This window comes from Haemorhous mexicanus, chromosome 1, assembly GCF_027477595.1.
Source record: "Haemorhous mexicanus isolate bHaeMex1 chromosome 1, bHaeMex1.pri, whole genome shotgun sequence".
In the NCBI taxonomy this organism is placed as follows: Eukaryota; Metazoa; Chordata; class Aves; order Passeriformes; family Fringillidae; genus Haemorhous; species Haemorhous mexicanus.
In genome coordinates, this window is record NC_082341.1 from 18,435,176 (window position 1) to 18,458,523 (window position 23,348).

General features: G+C 51.7%; 2 protein-coding genes across 3 annotated transcripts; both read right to left on the reverse strand.

Annotated features, from left to right (window-relative positions):
* Positions 1 to 7,231: 7,231 nt before the first annotated feature.
* On the reverse strand, positions 7,232 to 17,858 carry BMI1 (BMI1 proto-oncogene, polycomb ring finger). The gene is made up of 10 exons (XM_059841885.1): positions 17,391 to 17,858; positions 12,234 to 12,367; positions 11,723 to 11,819; positions 10,952 to 11,007; positions 10,779 to 10,829; positions 10,409 to 10,517; positions 10,273 to 10,318; positions 9,664 to 9,762; positions 9,250 to 9,330; positions 7,232 to 9,164 (listed from the first exon to the last, which is right to left on the reverse strand). The coding sequence occupies exons 2-10, from the start codon at positions 12,343 to 12,345 to the stop codon at positions 8,835 to 8,837; spliced, it is 981 nt and encodes a 326-aa protein (XP_059697868.1). The 5' UTR covers positions 12,346 to 12,367; positions 17,391 to 17,858; the 3' UTR covers positions 7,232 to 8,834.
* A 1,459-nt stretch (positions 17,859 to 19,317) lies between these two features.
* Positions 19,318 to 22,906, reverse strand: COMMD3 (COMM domain containing 3). Of its 2 annotated transcripts, XM_059841898.1 has the most exons (8): positions 22,733 to 22,901; positions 21,705 to 21,816; positions 21,537 to 21,600; positions 21,417 to 21,451; positions 21,045 to 21,105; positions 20,903 to 20,959; positions 20,734 to 20,793; positions 19,318 to 19,688 (listed from the first exon to the last, which is right to left on the reverse strand). In XM_059841898.1, exons 1-8 carry the CDS (start codon positions 22,863 to 22,865, stop codon positions 19,629 to 19,631), a joined length of 582 nt encoding a protein of 193 aa, XP_059697881.1. In that variant the 5' UTR covers positions 22,866 to 22,901; the 3' UTR covers positions 19,318 to 19,628. The 2 variants fall into 2 exon arrangements, with proteins under 2 accessions (XP_059697881.1, XP_059697891.1); XM_059841908.1 differs by lacking the exon at positions 20,903 to 20,959 and having other exon boundaries at positions 22,733 to 22,906.
* Between the last annotated feature and the right edge of the window lie 442 nt (positions 22,907 to 23,348).

Below are 23,348 nucleotides of genomic sequence, written 5' to 3' on the forward strand. Positions count from 1 at the left end.
ATTCACTCGGAAATACGCCCAGAACGTGGCGGGGGAGCATCCTTTTCCCCAAGACGGTTAAGGGCGAAGTTGCTCCTGGGATTTTTTTGGAGGGTGAGGCGGGCTGAGGGCGTGGGTTTTCCCGGCTCGGTCTCGTCCCCGCGGGTGCGAGGCAACAGGTGACTCAGCTCCGGGAGCTGCCGGGTGCCCCCCGCAAGACGCTCCGGCTGGAAGGGCGCTGGGTGGCCGATCCAGGATCGGGCTCTCTCCCCCTCGACGGCTCATGCCCCGCTGTGCCCCGGCTGGCCAAGCCGCGGATGTTCCGCTACGGCTTAAAACTGCCCGACGCCCATTCAAAGGTGAGATCTTCCCGTGCCTTGGTGCGGCGGCTTTCCCAGCGGTTCGGGAGGCCCCCGGGACAGCCCGCCGGGGCTGCGGGTCACCCGGGCTGGAGCCGGACCGCCCCCGGCCGCCCCCCGCGCCCGTCGGCGGGGCGCTGGCTCGCCCCATCTGCCTCTGGAGAGTCTGCTCCTCCTGCCACATGCCCGGCAAATTGTTCAAGGCGTTGAGGAGATATTCATAGGGTTACAGAAATTAGGGGTTTTAATCCCGTGTTTGCGCGACTCTGCACATTTGGTGGGAAGAGCAACGCGCAAACTCTCCCATGGATCGGAGCTGGACGTGCTGCGTTTTCAAAAGCCAGGAGTTTGAACCTGGAAAGGTTAGTGGGAGTTAATGGGATGTAGGCAACTGAAGTGCTCTCTCGAAAAGAGTACACTGAGTGAAGATTCTCCAACTCCATGTATAGCCTCTACTAAGATTCATTTGGATCCTTGAATAGTTTATTTTTCAAATCTAAGTTGGGCTGTGCCATTACCTGATTTTAGCAAAAACTCTATCAGAGAGACCGTAGGAATGGAGAGCTCTCTCTTTTTTCTCCCTGAGCTTTGGCTCGGGGCTGCAGGGGCTCGGGGCATTCTAAGGTCCCCTCTCCGGATTTTCGGCGGCGAGTTTAGTTTGTAAGACCTTCCTATAGAGTAAATTATTTCTGTGAGGCGAAGACAGAAACGTCGAGGCACTTCAGACGCGCTAGAAAGGGGACTTCTCTTTTTTCTTCACTCAAGAGGACGACGCTGGCATTTGAACAGATATTTATAACAACTCTAATCGTGTAAACGGTACAGATTTGGCTAGTGGGGATTGGTGCATCACCATTACAATCGGAAAGGCTGAATAAAAATTTTAAGAGATAAATAAACCGGAAAATGGCAAAAGGTGTCAGGCTGACTTGCAGGATGGGACCAGGAAATATTAGCTGGTAGGGCTGAGCCCTTTTCACCACGCGCATATGGTTACACCTCTGGTTTCCTGCGGAACCGTCAGCGCCTGTGCAGTGCCATTAAAAAAAAAAATATTTTTGGGACGTTCCAAAACTGAAAGCCGGGGCTTAATTTATTCTGGGGACTTGAAAGGAGCGAGGTCTTCCTTTGTGTCTGATGCTCCGGGGGAGGGTGTGTGTTGGCTTGGCGCTGAACGCTGCCCGCATCTACATATGTAAACCCAACAGCGCTTCTCCCCCCCGCGCCGGTCGGATTGCAGCTCTCAACAAAGCTACCACACAATGCGAAATGCGCGGAGCCTGCGCGGCTGCGGCTGAAAGCCAGTATTTAGCTCTTGATGTGGAAGGACCAAATCTGCGCGGTGCCCAGCGGAGCCCGCAGCGCGCCCCGAGGCCGTCCCGTCCTCCTGCACCGTTATTGTCCCTGGATGCTGTGGTTGGAGGGGTGGGGACAGGCAGCAGCCAGACGACCGTATCCCGGTTTGCAGAAGAAGGTGTAACGAGAGGCGCTGGCAGCAGCAAAGGCTGCAAATCGCTGTCGTGTGGTTGCTATTAGCAACAAATCAGCTGAACAGCCTGCAAACCCAGAGCACCTAGGGCGGAGGTGGCAGGGAGAGTGCCGGGGCTGGGAAGGCTGGGGTTGATGGGCGCTTCCCGAGGGGACCTGCGGGGCCGCCCAGAGCTACCTCCCTGCAGGACGGCCGAGGAGGGGCAGGGCAAAGCGAGATGCTGCCACAGCCGCGCACTGAGCTCCAGGAGAGGGGAAAGCCAACACTCTTAAAAGAGACAAAATGGCAGCTCATGGCTTGTAGGCATCCTTCCCCTGTCTCTGAGCTGAGCCCCTGTCTCGCCTCCGCCGGTCCGCCCTGCTGCCCGCTCCTCCGTGCCCGGCGGCTCTCCCCGCCTGGCCGGCAGCACAGCCCCAGCCCAGGGAGCAGCAGCGCGGTGTCTCGCGGGGCTCCTGCCGCAGCCCTTCTCAGCCAGCCTACCCAACCTAGAAATCGAAGTGCCATCCCTTCGGAAGGGACACGTCCCGACCGACTACATCGAAGCACCGGTTGGCCGGGCGGAGCTGCAGCTCCGCGAACCGCGCACCCCAGCTGGGCTCGAGAACCTGCGGAGTGTGTGCGCAAGCTCCGCAGCCTGCGCAGTGAGAGCCTCGCAGGGGCATAGCTCACTCAGCATCCCTGCACCTTGGCCATGCCTTCCTTCCAGCACCCTGTTAGCATAGCCCTTTGGGTATCTTGATTTCAATTGTTTGGGCTTTCTTCTGGTTTTTATTTTGTTGTTTGTTTTGTTGGAGGGTTTTTCCCCTCATTTCCCCTTCAAAGTTTGAGGATTGTGTATGTGGAGTTTTTTGGGGGTTCTTTGGTGGAGCGTGGGGATTTTGTTATTTTATTAAGGGTTTTTTTCTGATTTTTGTGTTTGAGTTTTGGGGGAACATTTTTGTTTGGTTTGGTTTTGGTTTGAGGGTTTTTGGGGGGTTTGGGTTTTTTTTTGGTTTTTTTGTTTTTGTTTTTGTAGACTCAGTCCACCTTGGAGGCCTCCATCAGCTGCACGATGTTGTCTCACAGATCAGAAAATGCCTCTTTGAGAAGGCAACTCTCGAGCATCCCCAGCACATGGAGGAGTAAGAAATGTCACCGCTAGCAGCAGTGCCTGAAATCTCTGCGCTCAGCGGAGGCCCCAGGATCGAAGCGGCTCCTCCCGGCCTCGGCCTCCTCCACCGGGGATGCGGCGGCCGAGAGGCAGCGGGGCCGCGGAGCCCGGCGGCGGGCGCTGAGGGGGAAGGGCTGCTGGCTGCCTCTGCTATTGGAAAGTGCTTCCCTGCCACTGCGGAGTTCTCACCCGGCCGCTCCCGGAAAGTGTGTCCCCTCCACAGCGTTGAGACCATCGGCGTTCGGAACGGGGAAGGCATCTGCCTGTCCCCGGCGATAGGAACATACAGCCCTTTGTCTCTCTAGCCGAGGTGCGATATTCAGCTGCGGGCCATGAAAATAGATACGCCAAATGGCTACCGCGACCCCCTCCTATCCCTCGGCGATGTGGGCTCGCCCCGAGGCCCCACGGTGCCCCGGGAAGGGCTGGTGCCGGCCAGCCTCAGCGGGAGGCCGTGTGCTTGCGGCAGGGCGGACGGGGATACAGAACAGCGGCGCCCCGCAGCTGGAAAACCCGGAATGCTCCCGTCCTGCTGCGCACATTCCCAAATCCCCGGGCTGGCTGGAGCACCCTAAAGGCCAGGAGGCGGGGGAAGGCGGACTGGACGCAGGACGGTGCGGAGCCTGCGGCGGCACCGCTACACCTCAGCGGAGAGCGGCTGCGGCCGGGGGTGCTGCCTGCCAGGCGTGCCCGCCGCACCCCGACCGGACCCAGCACGGCACGAGAGCTGCCAAAGGCGCGGCGGTGCACCCGCCGCGGCCGCCGGCGGAGGCCGATGGGGCGGCGCTGGCGGGGCCCGGGCGCGGCGGGCGCGGCGCGGAGCGGCCGGCGGGTCTCCCGCGGATCCCGCTCCGCGCAGCCCCGTTCGAATCTGGCGGCGCGGGGGAAGTTCCGCGGGCGCGAGAGGTGCGCAGGCGCAAGATGGCCTCTGCCGGGCGCGGGGGGCGCGGAGCGGGGCGGCCCGCCCGTGAGGGGCAGCCGGCGGGGGCCCGGCCGTGCCTGCGGCACCGGCGGCTCCGAGCGCCACGTTTCCAAGCCGGCCCGAGAAGCCGCTTTCCCACCGGCGGAGGCGACGCGGAGACAAACGAAGCCGAACCGCAGCTCCCGGCTGGGCTCCCGGGGCCGGCAGCAGCCGCCCGCCCGGCTGCGGGGAGGCCCGCGGGCTCCTCGTACCCCTGGGGCAGCGCCTGCCTCCGGCACCGCCACTCGCGGCCTTTCCGTGAGTGCCGCTGTCTTGCCCGTCGCGGCGGCGGGGATGGAAGTCCCTCTCCCTGCCCGGCCCCGGCAGGAAAACCTCCTTTGCCGTGGGTGTTACGTGTCCTTCGTGCTCTACCCGTTGCTGGCATTGATTTTTTTTTTTTTTCTTTTACCCACATCATCACTGTTAAATAAATACAAATATCCCATCCCCAAAGACGGCGAGACCGAAAATTGCCTGGTCCACACCGGGCTTTACAAGTGTTTCTGTTCTCCTGGCGGGACTCCTCTGTTGGTCTCGGGGAAAGCAAGTGAAGGAGCCAGAGTTGGAAAAAAATCCTCGCTGCCAGAATCCTTGCCATCCTCGAGTTAATAAAACACAAATCAACCGTGGGTCGGAGCTCCCGGAACGGAGCAACGACATTGAGCTGCTGAAAGCGGAGATCCGCAGCCCTTGGGAGGTGAGGGCAGGTTCTTCTCCAGGCGTCCTCCGGGTAAGAGACGGGCACAAAAGATGAAAAATAAACTGTTTATAGTAAAATAAAGGAAATCCGTTTCAAGTACCCAGAGTAGGAGCAAGAACGTTAAAAATTAACAGCGGAAACAGGAAACACTTATCTGAGTAAACACTGTCTCAGAATTTCACCGTTTTAAAATTGGGAGGGCGCGAGGTGCTCGGCGGGGCCGCCGCAATCCTCCTCCCGCTGCGGTGCCTGCGGCGGGGGCCGCCGACGACCGCCCGTTCCGGGGCCAGAAATCGGAGCCCGGCACGACGAGACAACCCGATCCTCGTCAGCCAGTTTGGTGGCAAAGATCGGAACTGCAGGAGTTCCTGCGTGTTGAGAGATGAACAGTCCAAAGTGATGTTTGGAAGGCAGGAGCAGTATGCCGCCGGGGCTGAGGAACCGGCGGTTCGGGGCGGCGGCGGAGGGAAGGAGACGCAAGCCTGGTGGCGGAAGGAAGGAAGGAGAGTTCGCCCTGGTACCGGCCATGGGAAGACTTGCTTTGGGCGCGCTTTGAAAATCCCCAGCGACTCCTGGGGCAGCGGTGCGGCGGCGGAGGAGACGGCGGTGGCCCCGCGGCCCCGGCCACCTCGAGGACCAAAGGAATCGCCTGGTCGGGAAGGGCGCCCGTCGCTGCCGCTGCCTCCGCCGTCGGGTTTCTGTGCCCCCTCATCATTCAAAAATGGGGGAGCATCGCTTTCTCACGGCGTTTCCTGGAGCTCCCCCGGTGCTGCCCGGGTCACCGGCGCCGCGGCGGTGCCGCCCGCCGCTTCCCTCTCCTGCCCACGGGACGCTGCCTGTGTCGGAAATCTGTCGGCGGTACCCGCCCGCCAGCGTCGGTTTTCTGGAAGCCATGGGAGCAGGTTGTTGAAAGACATGGTCAGTGCTGGGGGACAAGCATCTCGGCTCAGCAAGCTCGTCATGCTCCTCTTTCTCTCCCGGCACATTTCTGCATTCCGTCTCCCTGTTTCTGTCCGTCTTCTCCAGAAGCGTATGGAGCTTTTCATGCTTCCTCTCTGTTGCTTTCCCCGGGGCACGAATGGATCCCCATACGTGCCGGACACAAAAGCGCTGCTTGGAGCTGCAGGCAGCTGAACCAGGGCGGAAAATTTGGTCTGATGAAGGCAGAAAAACATCCTTTTCCAGCCGGCACAGACCACTCCTGCCTCTATCCTTGATCAGATTGCTTGTTGAACAAACTCAGGAAAACGCAGTAGACTTCGCCTTTATCCCAACATCTGTACAAACGCAACGTTGGATAATGAAAAGATTCCTCTTACATGCACCAAGCGGAGATTTCTTTCCTTTCAGGGAGAATTTAGGTACATGTGAAAGGAAAACCTGTCACTATGTATATGCAAAGGAAAATATTGTGAAACCGGGAAAGCTGACATAGCAGCTTCACAAGTAGAACACCAAGATGCTATCTTTGATCGTCCTCCCAGTTGTGCTTAGCAGTATATAAGCATCGCAGTGCCATCTGCGCAGGGCCAGCAGCAAAACAAAAGTTTCACATGGCAGCACAAACATCCTCGGCGGCTTTTGCAGCTCGGCAAGAGAGCTACTAGAGCGTTTGTTCTTGTTCAGACAGGACACGTCAAATTGGGAAAGGTGGAAAATACTGTAAGAGCTTAATAAACTTCGAGGGGAAATATCCAACTCCTGTTTCACTGCCGAGTGCTTCAAGGGCACTCTACAAAGACCGAGATTAGCTCCGTATTGATACTAGAAGTAGTGATTAACTGCTTTTTCGAGTAAAATTAAGCACATGTTGATCAGTGTACTAACGTACAAGCCTCTGCTGCAGGTTCAGTGCTGTTTTTTGGGCGAAATAATTCAACCAGTACAGTGTGATTCACTCTGAGGGAATCGTGCCAAGATAGACATTCGGTCACATTGAGAGGTATCCTTCTATTAAAACATATTTAGTTCCACTGAGGCTTTAAAAGTAATCCAGGGCAGCACAGAGAGAACATTGCACTCGCCAGCACAAAAATCAAGTTCTTCCCTTCCCGGGCAGTGCAGTTTAACAGGGGCTAAGTTTGAACAGAGAGCAGGTAAAACCTGTGGCTGGCTGACTGGGATGTGAGGATGAACCATTTGCTTATTTTCAATAATAAATCGGGGTCAAATAAAGAACAGCAAATGTTTTCAAGACAGGCAACCAAAACAAATCAGAATTTCTAGGTGTTTTTTTTTCTCCCTTTGTTGTTTTAATGTGCTATACTGTACTGTTCACTAAAATCTTTGGTACACCCAGAAATACTTCCCACGAGAACAAGATGTTTTTCCTTTAACACCACATTATGAACAGAGGTAATTTGCTACTTTTCAATGAATTATCCCTTTTATTTATTTCTTTGATCAGCTATAAATGAAAGTTATTCGTGTATATAAAACTGAAGTTTTTACTGTTGAAATTGAACTGTACATGTTTACTACAGGAAAAAATATCAACTCTTGTTTAACAAGACATATACATCAATAAGCAATAACCTTGTGGAGGATTTGCAATCACCTGGTCTATAAAAACAAGCAGGACAAGTAACAGCAATTTATATGCAAAAGTAATGATTTAATGACTATAAGCAAGACAAAGCAATAAGAATTGTGCTTCTTTTGCAGACTGGAGACAATGAAATGTTTAACTACAATTTTTCCGTACAAACATGAAACAATATCCATATAGAATAAACACCCTCACAAATGTATAACTGATGGGTGATGAACACACACAAAGTTCGACCAAAGCAAAGCACAAACTGAAAAGTGTTCTGGGCTGTTCATATTTTATGGTGGAAAAGTTCCTCCTATTGAAAAAACCCCACCCATAGAAGCCTCTAATAAAATGCACCTACTTGCAGGCCATTAAAGAGAAGGCATTCTCCACAATTTATTGGAAATATTAAAGTACCAGTTAAATTTTAATGAAGTTAGTACTGTACCATATACATATATATTAAAACAAATTTAGATAAAATGCCTTCATCCAGCCACTTGCTGGTTCCTTAAAATTTATATCAAACAGTTTATGGCTTCTATAATGATTCCGTGTGCTTTTAGAAACACAGTCCCACCACACCAAATAATAAAAAGGTAATCAAACAGGTCTAAAACTTCCACGTCCCTTGATTTCTGTTTTTCACTGTATCACTTCAACATTTGGTATAGTAAAAATATTCCACTTGGAAGGAAAAAAAAAAAAAAAAAGACAAAGCAAGTAAAATTCTTTTAAGATTGCCAATTGCCTCCAGGTTATCAGAGACTTGAATGTGCTTCCCCAATACTGTAGCTCTCACACACAACGTGTTTCTTGCAGTATGAGCAAAGCTCAAACAGGCGGCATCTGCAAGGGTCGAACCTGTTTAGAAATTTAACAACCATATCATGAGTGCATGAAACACAATATTTTCTTTATAGTATTTATAAATATATCATACAATACTGTTTCCTGTTATGTCATATACCAATATGGCATTGTACAATAAGCATAATGCCATCTGATTCTTACAAAAGCGAATCATTTAAACAAGTCAGTAAATAAAACGGTAATACCCGCTTTTAGGCATACAGATTGTAAAACTGAAGTTTTCTTTTGATCGGTTCTGCGCAGCAACAGAGAAGGAAAAGATGCAACATAAGAATCAAAATGGCTAATACGCAAAAATTGTTATTCACAGTGACATGGCTACATATATGCATTTTTCTATGCATATTCTTTCAATTTTGTTGGATTTCAAGATGAAAAAGCACTTGCTTTCTACAGGTTCACAAAACAGTATAAGAACAATAACAATCGAAGAGAACGCGATGGAGGAGTTAGTCTGGATTAACAAACTACTTCCCAGGATTTGTATTGACTTCTGGAGACTCCTGGCTCCAGATAATGGGGACAGAAACAACTCCACATCATTCAGAACAGGTGAAGGTGTAACTTTCGTTTGTTTCCCAGTCCTCTGAAAAATTTAGATTTCAATCTTGCGTTTCCAATAACGTCCATCCTGAATGTCACCTAGTCCGCCTTTTATAGCCAAGTTCAGTGTTACTACAAAAGAAAGCAATTTGGATGATAGTCACATGGATTAGCATCTATAAAGCTGTAATGGCATGGAGAGATCTATATAAAGGAGGGGCAGGGTGGTAGCCTGGTTGGCACATCAACCAGATGAAGTGGCTGAGGAGCCGTTTATTGATGTTTTCCGAGCTCTGTTGGTAAAGGAGGACTGGTGGTTACTGCTGGGGCTGCTGCTGGTGCCATTCATGGTGCTGGAGATGTGGGGGAACTGGGGGTGAGGAGACTGGACTGGCGTGCTGGGGCTGGGCAAACAGGAGGAGGTGGAGGGGATGCCTCCTGCTGGGCTGCTTGCCTTGTCGCTCCCAGAGTCACTTTCCAGCTCCCCACTATTATTCAAGCCTTCCCTCTGGTGACTGATCTTCATCCTCTTGCAAGTAGGTCGGACCCGGTATTTCAAGGGCAGAGGCCCATTCTGCAAAGCAAAAGGGAGACCCTGGTAAGTGACCTGCCCAGGTCATGACCTGCACCCTCACGGGAGGCACACTGGAAATACTCACCCGCCTCCAGGTATAGATGTAGGCAATATCCATTAGGGTGTAGTAGTCCTTCAGAGGCTCCTCTTCATACATCACATCGATCTGTTCAAGATATGAACCCTTGCATTAAGGAGCATCCAAGCACTTACCCCTAGCACATGACTGCTCTGAGGTAGAAGTAGCCCCACTGTCACAGATACCACAAATACATCAAGAAGCAATTTCTTGATACTTTGGTATTTGCAGCACTAAAAAAATTACAACGTCAACAAACTCTACGGAGAGATATTTTAAAAATAAACCAAATAATGTATGGCACACACCAGAAATACTTGGCTATTTCCCCTTGCTGGGACTGGCTGTAATGAGAAAAAGGAGTCCTACCAAAAGCAACCCCCAAAAACACCAAACAAACCACTCTTTCCCCATGGGTACCTGGAAAGTGTTAGGTATATCCATCTTGCTCCGCAGGAACTTTCTTAGATGCATCACTGTCATTGCTGCTGGGCAGCGCAAGTATCTTTTGTCATTCACCTAGTGGCATAGTAAAGAAAGTCAGTCTACTGAGAATGCCCAATTACCCCCACCACCGTTGTATTCTAGCACTTCGTGTTGAAAATAGTGCACCTTACTAAATTATCAGCTGTAATACAACAATGTCTGCTGTCTTGGAGGGCACATCAGAGAAAGTAATTTAAAATTGTAACTAAATTAATATGAAAATATTTGTATTATATTTAATATCTTTTTAGAAGACATATGCAATACATATTATTTTTTAATAAATTACTAAATATCTTTTCCCAAACTTAGATTAAAAAAACAGATTCTGCTTTAAAAATAATACTGTGGGTATTTTGAATTTTTTAAAGTTGCCTGCATATATAGCTGTATGAAAATATTTTACCTCTTCTGTACCTAGTGCCATGATAGGAGGTGTGTTTTATTCTAGACACACACACCTACATATTTTTCTCAGCTACAGATCTGCCCCAAAGCTGTGTGCGTAATATGTTTCCCCTGGAGTAAAGGAAAGTTAGTTACCTCTTCCTTTGATTTTTCTTTCTCCTTATTTCCTTTTCGCTCCAGTCTGTGAGAAGAAATTACACAATTACAACAAATAATAAATACAGGTGCTATCAAATAGGTAAAAATAAAATTTTGCTATTGTGGAACTTGCCTATTCTGGTCAAAGAATTCAATGGATAAGCTTATTATCTCGTCGTCTGTTATAATTCTTTTGTCTTCATCAGCCACTTCTCCCCTGTCTTCATTAGAGCCATTGGCAGCTGCACAGAAATTTCCACAATAATTTACATTTTGAAATTCAAATCAGGAAGAACTGCAATTCTCAGTAACAAGAAAAAAATTCTTCACAGTAAGATAATGAATGAAAGCTACCTGACTGTTAAAACAATAAACTTTTATTATGCTGACTTTACTTCTTAAAATTCTGTGACGGCAATACATCACTTGTAAGTTAAAAAGGAAACAGTAAAACATCTAGCTCAATGCCACACATATTAAAGTTGCGAACGAGAAACTTTTACCATCAGCCGACGGATGAGCAGCATAAAAATCCCTTCTTCTTTTCATTTCATCTAGATGGAAAAGCATATATTTTTCTTTTAGTAGTTACTCTGTAACTCACGGTATTGATAAAGGATAGCGGCTCTGGTTTTGTTTTGCTGCTCTTAATAAAATACCTGATTTAACTACTTACTTTTGAAAAGGCCTGGTACTAGCTTGTACACAATATCCTGGAGAGTTTTATCTGACCTGAAAAAAGAACAACCCCACAACATAAAATTAAGCAGATGAAACAATATTTTAATCCAAATGGCAGCTCCGCACTTATAAACTTTCACAACAACGAGGCATCTTCTACAAAGTGGGAGGCCAGTCATAAAAAGTTAACTTACAGGACCTTGTAATCAAACTAACCCTGCTCTAAATACCACTCTGAACCAAAACTCATCCATGTCACCACAACTGAAAAAGAAGTCTCTCAGACTGAAGGAAGGCCTTAAATCTCCTTGTCCTTCCTAAAAAGTACAGAGAGCAAAATGCAGTGCTGACAACAAAAATGTTTCTGAAAGGCAAATTGTATTTTAAAGGCTTTTGCCTCTTAGTTTGGAAAGTTGCAGCAGGAGTTTTCATGACTAGGAGCTGTGGTTGGAGTGATGCATGTTTTGGAGATACAGAAAGTAGAGGCAAGAACTATCGGGTAGTACAGCAGAATGCCGGCAAGGGAAGAGACATCAATGACCGGTCTATGCTAAAATAGGCCAACAAAAACATCTAGAGGCATCTTCAGTTTCAATCAGTGAAGAAACTCCAAAGAGACCACATACACACCGGGTAGCTTGTAAATTGACAAGCCCTTTCAGATTTAAATTGCAGACGAAGAGATAACATTGACACCGACTACTGCTGGTCTTCCCACATAAAGCAAAAACAGAGATGCAGTGCGCACTTCCCAACTTTCTCCTACCTTATATTCAAAAGAGGTCGAGTTTTGTGAACTTGGACATCACAGATAGGACAATACTTGCTGGTCTCCAAGTAACGCACGATACAGGTCTTACAAACTGTAAGTCAAACACCACAGGCTTTTAGTGATGCTCCTAGGTGCCGCTCAGATATGCATAGATAAAGGTGCGATTTTTCTAAACTATGCAAGCTACAGCAAATCGTCCATTGTCAGCAACACGCTGCTTAAGCTAAACAACTACCCAAATAAGCTGCAATTACCATGAAAAGGAGACGCTTATAGCACATATATTATTAGTTTAACAAAGACCGTAGGGGCCGTCCTCAGAAAATCTGCACCGCGGCTGGAACACCTACTTCCCCTCCCGTCGGGGAGGAGGAGGGCGTCGGTCCCGAGCCCCTCGGGGGGTTTGGGCTGGGGAGGATTTTTTTTTTTTTCGTGTGTGTTCTCGGGATGCCGGAAAAGGAGGGAAGCGGCGGGGGAAAAACGCGGAGCGCCCGGTCGTACTTACAGGAGTGGAGGCACTCTATGATGGTTGTTGCATCAATGAAGTACCCGCCGCAGAGCACGCACATGAGATGGGGGTTTAGCTCGGTTATTTTGATTCTGGTTGTTCGGTGCATTTTGGCGTGGCGAGGAGCGGCTCTGAAAGACACACACACACACAGAGGACCGGTCAGCGGAGACAAGCGCGGCGGCGTCCCAGGTGCCGCGGTCCGGCGCATCCCCTTCCCCCGTGCATCGCATCGCATCCCCCGGCGCAGAGGAAGACCAAGCGCGGAAGACGAAGGCGGCGGCGGCGGCGGCGGCGGCGGCGCGGGGCCGGGTGGCGGGCGAGGGCCGGTCCCGAGGCCGGCGGGGCGTCCCCGCACCGCACCGCCCCGGGCCGGCCTGGGCGCAGCCCCGCGGAGGGGCGGTCGTTCCGCGGCACCCACCGCGCCGTTCCCCGGCGGGCACGGGCGATTCCCGCGGCGCGGCGGCACCGGCCGGCTCGGGCTGCGAGGGCGGCTCGGCGGCGATGCGGCGGGGAGCTCCGGGGGCGACACGGCGGGCACCGGGCTGCCGGCGAGCAGCACAAAGGGGAACCAGCGCCTCCCGGTGCGGCTGCCCTGGCATTTCCGGAGCGCGGGGAGGGGCGGCGGGGGGAGGGACGGAGGGGGGGGACACACGCACCTCGGAGCGGGGCCGGGCACCGGGGCGGCGGGGCCGGCCCGCCGGGGGGGTCCGGGCGGCTGCCGCTGCGGCTCGGTGCCGATCCGGATCTGCTCCGCTCTCCGAGGGGGTTGCTATAGCAACTTACACTTACACTTGGCATCCTGCCACCGCTGGGAACACACGAGAGCCGGGCGGGGGGCGGCCGGGGGGGCGGGCCGGGCCGGGCCGGGCCGGGCCAGGGGGTGGGACGCGGGGCCCGGGGGCTGGCGGTGGGGGTGGAGGAGCCAAGGAGCCCGCGGGGGTCTGGGAGCCCGGCTGCGAAGGGAGGGGAGGGGGAGGGCGGGAGCGGCCCGGGCGGGGTCGGGTGGCACAGCCCGGAGGGTGCCCGGGCGCGGCGCGGAGCAGCCCGGCCGGCGGGGGCGGCCCCGGGCTTTGGGGTCTCAGCCTGGCGGAGGCGAGTGCCAGAGGCTCCTCCCGAGCCTCGGCCATTTCGGATCCTCTCAGGGGCCTCTCTCCACGTCGACTCGGTGCGAGGAGCTGGTCTGAGATAGCTCCTCTCCCCCTCCGTTCCCTCCCTCCGGCGAGCAGAACCGCGCCGCGCTCTCAGGACCGAGCCCCCTGCACCGCCAGTGGGGTGCCGAGCCCCAGCTCCCGCTCCACCGCGCTGGCATCCCCGCTATCTCCTTCTCTGTTCTCCTCACTTTTCTCCTTCCTACCTCTCTCTCACCCCCAACTCTTTTTATCTTTCTTTCCTTCTCCCACCTTTTGACGCTTGTTTGAAAATCATCCCGCGGACAAGGCAAGCGCGGTGCAAAGTTTTGCAAAAGGTGTAAAAGAGATTTGCATCACCAGTGTAAGGTGCTTGGACGAGAGAAAACAAGTCTCCGGACACTTAAGTAACCCCCCTTTTCGGCAATAAAGCACACCGAGAAGGGGGGAAAAAGCCCAAACCGACTTTAAACGGTACATCAGTGACAACATGCAAAGGACCATGTGACCAGATCATTCCTAAAGCTAAATCAACACCTTGTCAACACAATGCAGAGACAAGAGTGAAAAACAAATGTCATTTTCATAGTCTGAAACCCATAAAACCCCATCGCATGCACTGGCACCAACGCTAGATGCATACACACTGTTTAAAATGAGAGGGAATAACAGATAAGGGGAAAAGCACACACAGGGAAAAATCCCTGTCAGCCACGTCAATTGTAGAGTAAATTATTTTCTGTCAACCAGATTCTGAAAAATGTAATGTAACAACGTTGCTCCACTCCAAGCTATTAATTTCCCCAGGTCAGTGCTCCTAGCACACCAATTCCTGTCCTTGGTCCCCTCTCCTCCCGAGGCAGAGCTTGCAAGCCACCTCTCACCGCAGCACCGAATGCTTAAGATTCGAGCAGCCACTCGCAAACTTCAATGTTAGGCAGCGAGAGGAGGAAAAAAAAAAAAAAGGGGGGGAGGGAAAAAAAAAATAGTGTCCACACAGTAATGTTTCTAAAAGCTTTGAACGTCAGCCAAACTGACCAGGACAGGGGTACAATATTCGTCAGAAGTGTGCACAGCGCCAACGAGCGACCCCGACCAGGAAACTTCTCTTGTTGCTGCAGGAGAACCCTTGAGTGAACAGCAGATAAAACTCCCCAACATCAAACCATAGCCGGCCAGCACAAAGAAAAGCAAAGTTCCAGAAGCACCAAGCCGGACCAGGTCCCCAAAGCAGTTCCCAGCACCGTGCGGGAAAGCAAGACCCCCGATGCATTGTACTGCGGTTTAAATGTCGCTTCCAGGGTCCCTGACCCTCCGCTTCTTCCTTTTAAACTGATACCGAGGTTTTGCTTTTCCCAGAAAAGGCAAAGACGGAGTTTCTGCACGCCTCTCTGAAGAACCCAGAGCCCTGAAGCCGGCGGCTCTGGAGTCCCTTTAGGTACTTACACATGGACAGCTTTCACGGTTCTGTGTTTTATTTGTTCAAGTCACTACCTTATAATTCATAAATATCTAAACCAAAAAAAAAAAAAAAAAAACCCAGCAGTGACCGAGGTCACACAAGTCGGCTGACCGAGAATTCCTTCCCAGCCCTGACAGACTGGGACAAACCTTTCAAGACATTAACGCGTTTTTTTCACGCAGGCGAAGCCCCTTCCTAAATGGAGGGGGATTAAATTCAACCGTGAAACCTGTTTTGTCGAAGCAACCCCTAAATGCGGATTATTTATTGCCCAAAGTTAGCACATTTCCAACGTGCTATGAGCTATCTTGAAAATCAGTGATTTTCCCCAGCGAGCTGAACTAGGCACTTAATTTCTCCCCAAAAGCCACCCGCACAGGCACACGCGTGTCTGTGCCTGCGGGGATGTAACATGAACACAGCACATTTTACTACATCAGCCTGAGTTTAATATCTTGGTGCGAGGGAAACCCTTTCAGATGTTTTTTCTGCTCCTGCTGATCGCACGGTGAATGCCAACACTTCACAGAAATACAAACAGCCTCTTAGCCAGGACAATATATATTTACACACTGACACATGGAACAACTAAACGTAAAATATATGTGGATAGTACCTGCTACAAGTAAACACTGCCAGCCAACCGATTATACAGAGGCCTTAAACAAGTTATGTCAAAATGAAGAAAAACAGAAGTGCATTCTCCTGCTAAGAATCAGCTACATTATTAAAAATCCATAAAGGCAATAAGCTATCAAACCTTGCTCGACAGGTCTCTAACAGAAAATACATACATAAAAAAACCAGAAGCATCGCTCGGGTAGGTTTGTGTACTTTGTACCCATCTCCTCTCAGAAAACTCTCATCAGGAATAAAGCAGCCTTCATTCTACATCTTCACCCATTATCAGCCAGAGCCACTTGTACTATCGAGCCTGTTATTACTCTTTCGCTTAAGAATGGCCACATATGTTTTAAAGGAGAGGACAGTAGTTCTTTCAGAGGAGGCAGACGAACCTCAAGCATCTCTGCCCAACTCGCTGCAGAGAGAAAAGACCTGAATATTGGCAACAGAGTGCAAAAGGACCCCAGTCTCTTAAATCGCCTCCCTGGGACTAGGCGTAAGACACAATCTATCTACTTTTTAAAATGCACTAAAAGCCTAATTTTGTAATATCTAAGCGATCAGGTAGGTCAAGACGTCGTGTCTCTGGCAAAGTGCAGCACAAGTCTCAGTTTCCAGGACGGGCTGCACAGAGACACTCAAAGTAATTTTACTGGACTGTACTGAACGTCCCTGGTCTTAGGGACAGTCCCACAGCAGAAGCTGCTCTCACCACTACAGACTACGCAAAAAAATTCTTTTAGCGACAAACTTGCAAATGGACACACATGCCCAGGTTTTCTTCGACGTTCCCGGAGAGTGGAGGAGTGAATCAAAGTTTTAAGAGGCTGAAAAGTTACTGCCTCACTTTTATGGAAATGCGATTTTTTTCCTGCTTATTTTCACCTGATTATTTGCAAATGCTTACAGCAGACACACAGAAACATCCCGCTTTATATATTGCCAAGGCCATTCAATTATAAAAACATAACACCATCAACTTTCAAGTGCTGCCCATAAGCAGCACGAGGAGCCCACTCGTGACATCTTTAAGATCTGACAAAGGATTTCACGTAAATTTACCCTTCCCGGGCTCAGGGTAAAAAAAATACCAACCAGAGAGAAGAAATTCACACACACCACCCCCCCTCCGCGTCCCGCAGACACATCACCTTTGCTCCAAAGGCTCCAGCAAACCGCTCGCCCCAGCTCCCCAAGACCGCATTAAAAGTGCTACCCTTACCCCCCCAAAAAGTTATTTCTCGGCGTTGACCACCCCTTGCCTCTCCCAGTAGGCACAAACCCCTAAAGTTCAGCATTTAGAGCAGAAATGTAAGAGGAGACATTGGAAACAACTGGGAACCGCCATCTTACAACCCATCCAATTTCACAGAAGTACTTGTCCAACTTAAGTTAATAACATTTTCTGCTGGGTGCCCCGGCGCCTAACAACCCCCCCAGGAGGATCGCTACCCCCCACTGGCTCCGTCTCTATAAAATGGGCGCATTATCTGACATTTTAACCCCCCCCAGACACATTTCTTTCGGGGAGGACTGAAATCACTTGACCCAGGCAGCTCCAGATTTCACGAACGTCCCTGTTTAATCAAAATCTGCCTTTAAACAAAGGGCGCTCGGGCCGGGCTGGCAGCAGGGTCGGGAAATATAAATATTCTCCTCGGGGGCCATGTGCACAGAAAGGTTTTAGGGGGCGTCTGGAGAAAGAAAGGAACTAAAATTTGCAAATGTGGGTGCGTAACGCGAGCGAGTGCACAGGCTGCTGCTGCTGCGTGTCTGTATGTGTGTGTGTGGCTAGAGCAGCCTGTCAGCGCTTTTCCCATACGGAGAGCTCGGGGGACACCTAGGCGCCCCTTTGCAGCCCCCAAACCGGCCGAAAACCGCCGCCGAGCCCCCTTCGCCCCCCGCCCTCGGTAAGGCGACACCTCGCTTCATACGTACCCGGAAAACGGAGCCGGTTGGTGATGATCGGAGCGGCCAAAAAAGACAATGAAAGTTAAAAGTCGTTCAGCAGAAAATGAATGTGAGCCAAGCGGCCATCTTGAAATGAACTGCAGACGCTGTCAATTGCAATAAGCTTATTGCCGCCGCCGCCGCTGCGCTCCGCTCATTTTAGTTACAGAACGCCCGGGTCTCCTCCGCTCCTCGCGGGCCCTTCTCGCTCGCTCCCTCGCTCTCTCGCTCCCTCCGAGTTGGCCGCCCGGGCGGCTCAGGCGCTGGGAGCGCACAGTCTCCCCGGTCCGGATGGGTCCTCTCTCCACCAGCCCATTGTCTCTCCCTCTGCCCCCCGCTCCGCCTCGCGGCCTCTCTCGCGTTCCTTCTTTTATTATTATTGTTATTATTACGAGTATTATTGTTGTTATTATTTCATAGTTGGTGGCGGGGACCCGGGGAGGGAAGGAGGGCGGGCGGGCGGGCGGGCGGGAGGAGGGCGGAGGAGGGAAGAATGCAACGCTGAAGGCACACAGTGGAAACTGACACCGTCCCCAAAATGGCTCGGAGTTCGCCCGCCCCGCCAGCGTCACGTGGGGCGCCTCATTCCTTAAGGGCGGCCTGGGAATTAGCGGCGCTGCCGCCGGGGCCCGGCAGCCTCCCCGTGACCCAATCCCGCAACCCGGCCGCCTCCTCCCCCTCCGCCTCCCCCCTCGCTCCCTCCCTCCCCTCCCCTCCCCCGCCCGCCACCCCCTCCCTTCCCTCCCTCCTCCTTTCCTCCCTCCCTCCCCTCCCCCCGGCCCTGCACGCGCTCGCCCGCGCGCCGCCGATGCCTCCTTTTCCTCCTTTTCCTCACCGCCCGCCCCGACCCCCGGCCCCGCTCCGCGGCTCCCGCCCGCCGCAGCCCCAGCGCCTCCCGCCCTCCTTCTCCGCGCTCCCTCCGCCCGCGCCGCCGCTCCCCTTCAGCCGCCGCGCCCCCCGCCCTGGCCGGCGCTGCCCCTTCCATTCTCGCCGCGCCGCAGCCCCACAGCCTGCACGCCCTCGGGCCCCACACGCCGCCCGTCACGCTGCCCGCGCAGCCCTCGCCTCCCTGCACGCACTTGTTGCGCGCTCCCCCCCTCGCACGCCCTGTCCCGCCGCGGAGGGACCCCCGCGGGGAGCCGCACCGCGGCCTCGCGCCTCCGCCACCGCGCGCGCGCAGCCGCGCGCCCCTCGCCCCGCCGGGGCCGCGCGGAGCCGCCGGCGTCGAGGCGACGCGTCCCCTCGAGGGCCGCGCGGGCGCTTTTCCGCCCCGAGCGGCGGCGGGAGCGGGTGTCGCGGGGACCCGCGGTGTCCCCACATCCCGCGGGCGGGACGGGCAGCCCCGGAGCGGGCGGGAGCGGACTGGGGAAACCCGCGCGTTGCTCACCTCCGGCGAGGATAAGACGCCGCTCGCCGCTCGGGCGCTGAGGAGCGGAGAGGAAAAAGCCCTGCTCCGCCGTGAGGGACCGGCCGCCGCCGCGCATCCTCCGCGGGCCCCTCTCCCTCGGCGGCAGGTGCGGACGGAGCGCCCTCGGAGCCCCTCTGCACCTGCGGGCGGGAGCGAGCGGAGACCGGCGGGGCCGGGCGCGGCCCAAGGCGAGCGGGAGGTGCTGGGAGCAGCCGCGCCGTCGAGTCGGAGCCGCCACCCGGCTCCGCTCCATTCCGCGGACTCTGCCGGCTTTCCGTGAGGCGCCCCGGCTCCACAAGATTAAACCGAATCCTTTCTCGCCCCCCGCGCCGGGGTCCGACTTTTCCTCGTAGGAGAGGTGTAAAATCGGCTGGAAATGACAAAGTGCGGCGGGCGATTTAGCAAACCCGCCGTAGCAGCGGCACGGGAAGAAGGCGCTTTTGCCTCACTGAGCTGATCTAACGTTTAGCATCTTACTTTTAGGTACAGCTAATTCATCCATAGTAATTGCACAACAGGCGCGAATAAACCTTTATTAGATCACAAAGAAAAATAAGCAGTGACAGTTGTAAAAATATACAAAATAAGATAGAAGGAATACTTTGATGACACGACAGTTCAGCAAATATTTAACAGGAGTTAATAAAAAAAAATTACACAAGCAGGGAATACCAGAGCAGATGTAAAAAAAAAAAATCACTTAATTCACATCCAAGGACTTAAAAAAACTCCAGTTTGCATCAAGAGATGAAAGACATTTGTCATTTAGGAGACACTTAGGAAGGAGAGTGCTTCAGCAGGCTGACACCTTCCTTCAATCACATCTGAGTCGCTCGTTCTAGACTTTTTGCAGCATCTTTTAGCTTTCCCACTAAGTCCTAAGAGATGAAATAGAGTCTTAGAATAAGCATATTTTTTAAAGGTCAGCTAGAAGAACAGAGGTTTTTTTTTAAACAGAGATTCAAGTGAAACTAGCACCTTGTAGTACAAAGAAGTGCTGCAACTGATGAACAATGTAGAGCAAATAATTAAATAGCTCTGTATTTTACAATGTAGTCAGATAAGTGGGAACTGAAGGAAAACACTCTTTAAAATTTATTTTCTCCTAAAATAGATCATTATTATTTACACATAGATTTTATTGGTATTGCTACAATGGCTAATGCTGACATTTGCTTCTGGCTTTGAAGTATTATATGGATTTCTAAAACACTGAAAATATTTTGAGTGCAATTTGTACTAGGACCATTCTCCAGCCAAAGCACTGAATCAGATTTCACTATGCCAGCAAACCAACTAGAAACACTCATTACTGACAAAAGGACAGCTTTTGAGACACACTTGAAAAGAGGAGGTGTAAACCTGAAGTTTTAATATCTTGCTTTTCCTCTCCCCCCAAGCCCTCTTCCCGATCCTCCAGAGTTTGGTCACTTCCAAGCATTACAATACCTCTATTGTTCAGTTACACATTTAAATCGCTAAACAAAGATCAACGTTTGTTTCAGGACGTTTCTTACATGTCATTAACACCACTGAAGAGCCTTCAGTTCCTTCTCTAGTTTTAATCATGACACATTTAAATCACTGAACCAGCTTCTTTAATCATTTCTCTAAAGCACGGGAAATCAGAGTTTCAGAAAATGATGAGGTTCCTCCCACATATACATATGGATTACAGTTATGAAAACAGACAAAATATTTATGCACGTATGTAAAACGCTCCCCACGCAACTAAAATCAGTTACTTTCCAACTTTATTTGAAAAGACAGTAAAAATACACTTGGATAACTTTTATGGAAAATTCTCTTACCCTCCCAGTATTGAATTTTTTTTTAAGCTTATATGATTATGAATATGAATTTGTTAAAAACATGTACATTCACAATTGGGGCTAAGCACAGAAAGATGAAGAAAACAAGTACCTGTAATTGCTCCATTGTACAACTAAAACTAACATCTGGGGGTGATCCTGAATCACTGTTCTGAAGGGGGAAAAAAAAAGCAAATAAACAGTAATTAATGTCTATTGTATTTAAAAAATATCTTGAAATTGCATTTTTTTTTCCTTTGAGGGTGCTGGGAGTACAGTACCTCTACATTTAAGGTCACCAAATAGGAAGGCTGATAAGTTTTATGAAGTTGATTGTTCTAAATTAAAAACAAATAACATATAAAAAACCCAGGTCTCAGCATTAAAACAGACTAAAGAAACACCTTGATCTGTTAAAATTACCTTGATCTGATATTCCAAGCGCCAAGACACATCAGTTATATGGAGAGGAGATCTGCCTATGCTGGAAGACACAACAGTTACAAGTCCCCTATGCTAAAAGAAAAGGTCATTTTCTCAAGCTGTCCATCAATAAAGAACTCTACATGATCCTGGTAATGCTTCTTGGGAAGTTCTAAAAGGTTATTTTAGAGTAGAATTCCAAATTAAGAAAAGTTTCAATAGCTGTTTTCTAGAGTTTGTTAAAAATGCACTTTATTTTTTAATAGAACACTATTACTTACTTTAATCACCTAAAGTATGCAGAAGTGTTCTCCAGGACAGTTTCAAACTAACTGTAAGTGAAACCATGTCTCTGCTGAGTGATTGACCTACCTTCCCAGTAGGATTTCCAATGCATCCTTGTTTTTCTGAAGCAAGAGAAAAAAAAATTAGTAGGTTCAATAAATTCCTGTGAAATAAGAAAAATTAATATGCTAAAGTTGGTTTAAAAACCTGATATTCGGTGCAAAATTGTTCTATTCTCTCTTTATCCAGTTTGCAGTCTTCTAGGCACGTGCTACAGAGAAAAAGAATTTATTAGCTTTCTGTTAACATTAACTCAGCAGTACGCTTCTAAGTAACAACTGCTAGAAAAATGGTGTAGCTTCCCAGTATGAGTACCTTATAGCAGATATGTCAGCTTTCTGCTTCCCTGCCTCCAGAATACATGTTGCAGCCGCAGCATGGCAATGTTTTAATATTGTAGGGTCAATATCTTTCAGGTCTGGATCGTCTAAAATAAATGAATTACTGATGACAAACTTATTTGCCAAACCCCAGCACACGGTACCAAAGGCTGCTGCTCGCCCTTTGAACGCTATCTTTCCCACAAAAACGTCAAAATGAAACACGTTTGGTGTTTCAAAGCGAAAGGACAGAACAAGCAGGCAAGGTGTGAGGAGGCGGAGGAGAAGGTGAGGGGCTGAAGCACTGGCTGGGGCAAGCCGTACCAGGCGGGGCTGTGCGGCGCTGAGCGCCCCGCCGCCTCTACAGCTCCTTCCCATTAAAAAGAAAAAAAAAGGAAAAAACAAAAAAAAAAAAAAAAAAAACCAAAAAAAAAAAAAAAAGAAAAGAAAAAGAAAAGAAAAGAAAAAAAGAAAGAAAGAAAGAAAGAAGGAAAACCTCAATTTCCTCTGCCATCCTCAGCAGCCTCTTAATGGCGAGAAGCGGGGATGGAGCCACCGGCCGGGAGGGCACCGGGACCGCCCGCCGCCCCGGCCCGGCACCGGCAGCTCCCTCCGTCCGCGGAGGCGGCGGCGGAGTCATTAACACCGCAAAATTAATTGAACCCTCGTGCCGGGGTTGCCTTAGGACGCGTCCACGCGCGAAAACCTCCGCAGGGTCGCAGCGAGGGAACACCGCCCCCTTGGAACAGCCCACCCCGCGGACACGAACGTGCGGGGGGACCCTTCCCGACCCACCCCCCTTATTTCGGACAGCTCGGAGCTTTAATGAAGCGGGCGAGCATTAGCGATGACACCCCGCGCAGCGGCACCCTGGAGCCGCCCGCGGGCAGGAGCCGCCCCGCGTGTGTGCGTGGGGAGCGCCCGCTGCAGCGCCTACATGCGCGGGGGCGGACGGAGCCCCGCGCCCGCCTGCGCGCTGCGCGGAGCGGCGCGGCCCGCACCCCCCACCGCGCCACGCCTTACCCAACCCGGCCTGCGTGTGATCCAGGAGGCTGCGGAAGGCGGCGCGGAGGAGGGCGGCGAACGGGCGGCGGGGGAAGCGGCGGGGGTCGCCCAGCAGCCGCCACCCGCCCTGCGCGTACGGCGACAGCTCCATTGTGGGCGCCGTGACCTTCGACACGCGCCCACGTGACGCGCGCGCAGCTGATCGCGGGCGCGAGGCGGGGCCGCCGCCGCGGGGCGGGCGCGGGCGGGGCGCGAGGCGCCGGTGCCGGTGCGCGGCCGCGGAGCCCCGCGTGGCGCGCGCCTCCCCCCGCGCCGTGCGCGCCTCCCCCGCTGCCCTGCCCCACCCAGCCCCGCCGCTGTCCTCTCCGCGCGTGTCCCGAGTGGCGCCCCTCGCTCCTTGGGGTTCCGAGTGGGAGGTGATGCTGTTTCCGTGGGAGATGCGCCGCAAGGGCGTGTTTTGGCGTGTAATCAGCTCTTAATGAATCTTAAAAGGGCTCGTATCTCATGAAATCCCTAAAGCGCTTGTATCTCAATAGATGTGTAACGTGCCTGTGTTGGTGTGAAGCTTTACAGCCCAAAAATGTCTTGCGGGCAATCTCCAATCCTCAGGAGCAGAGCCTTATCCCTTCCTTAC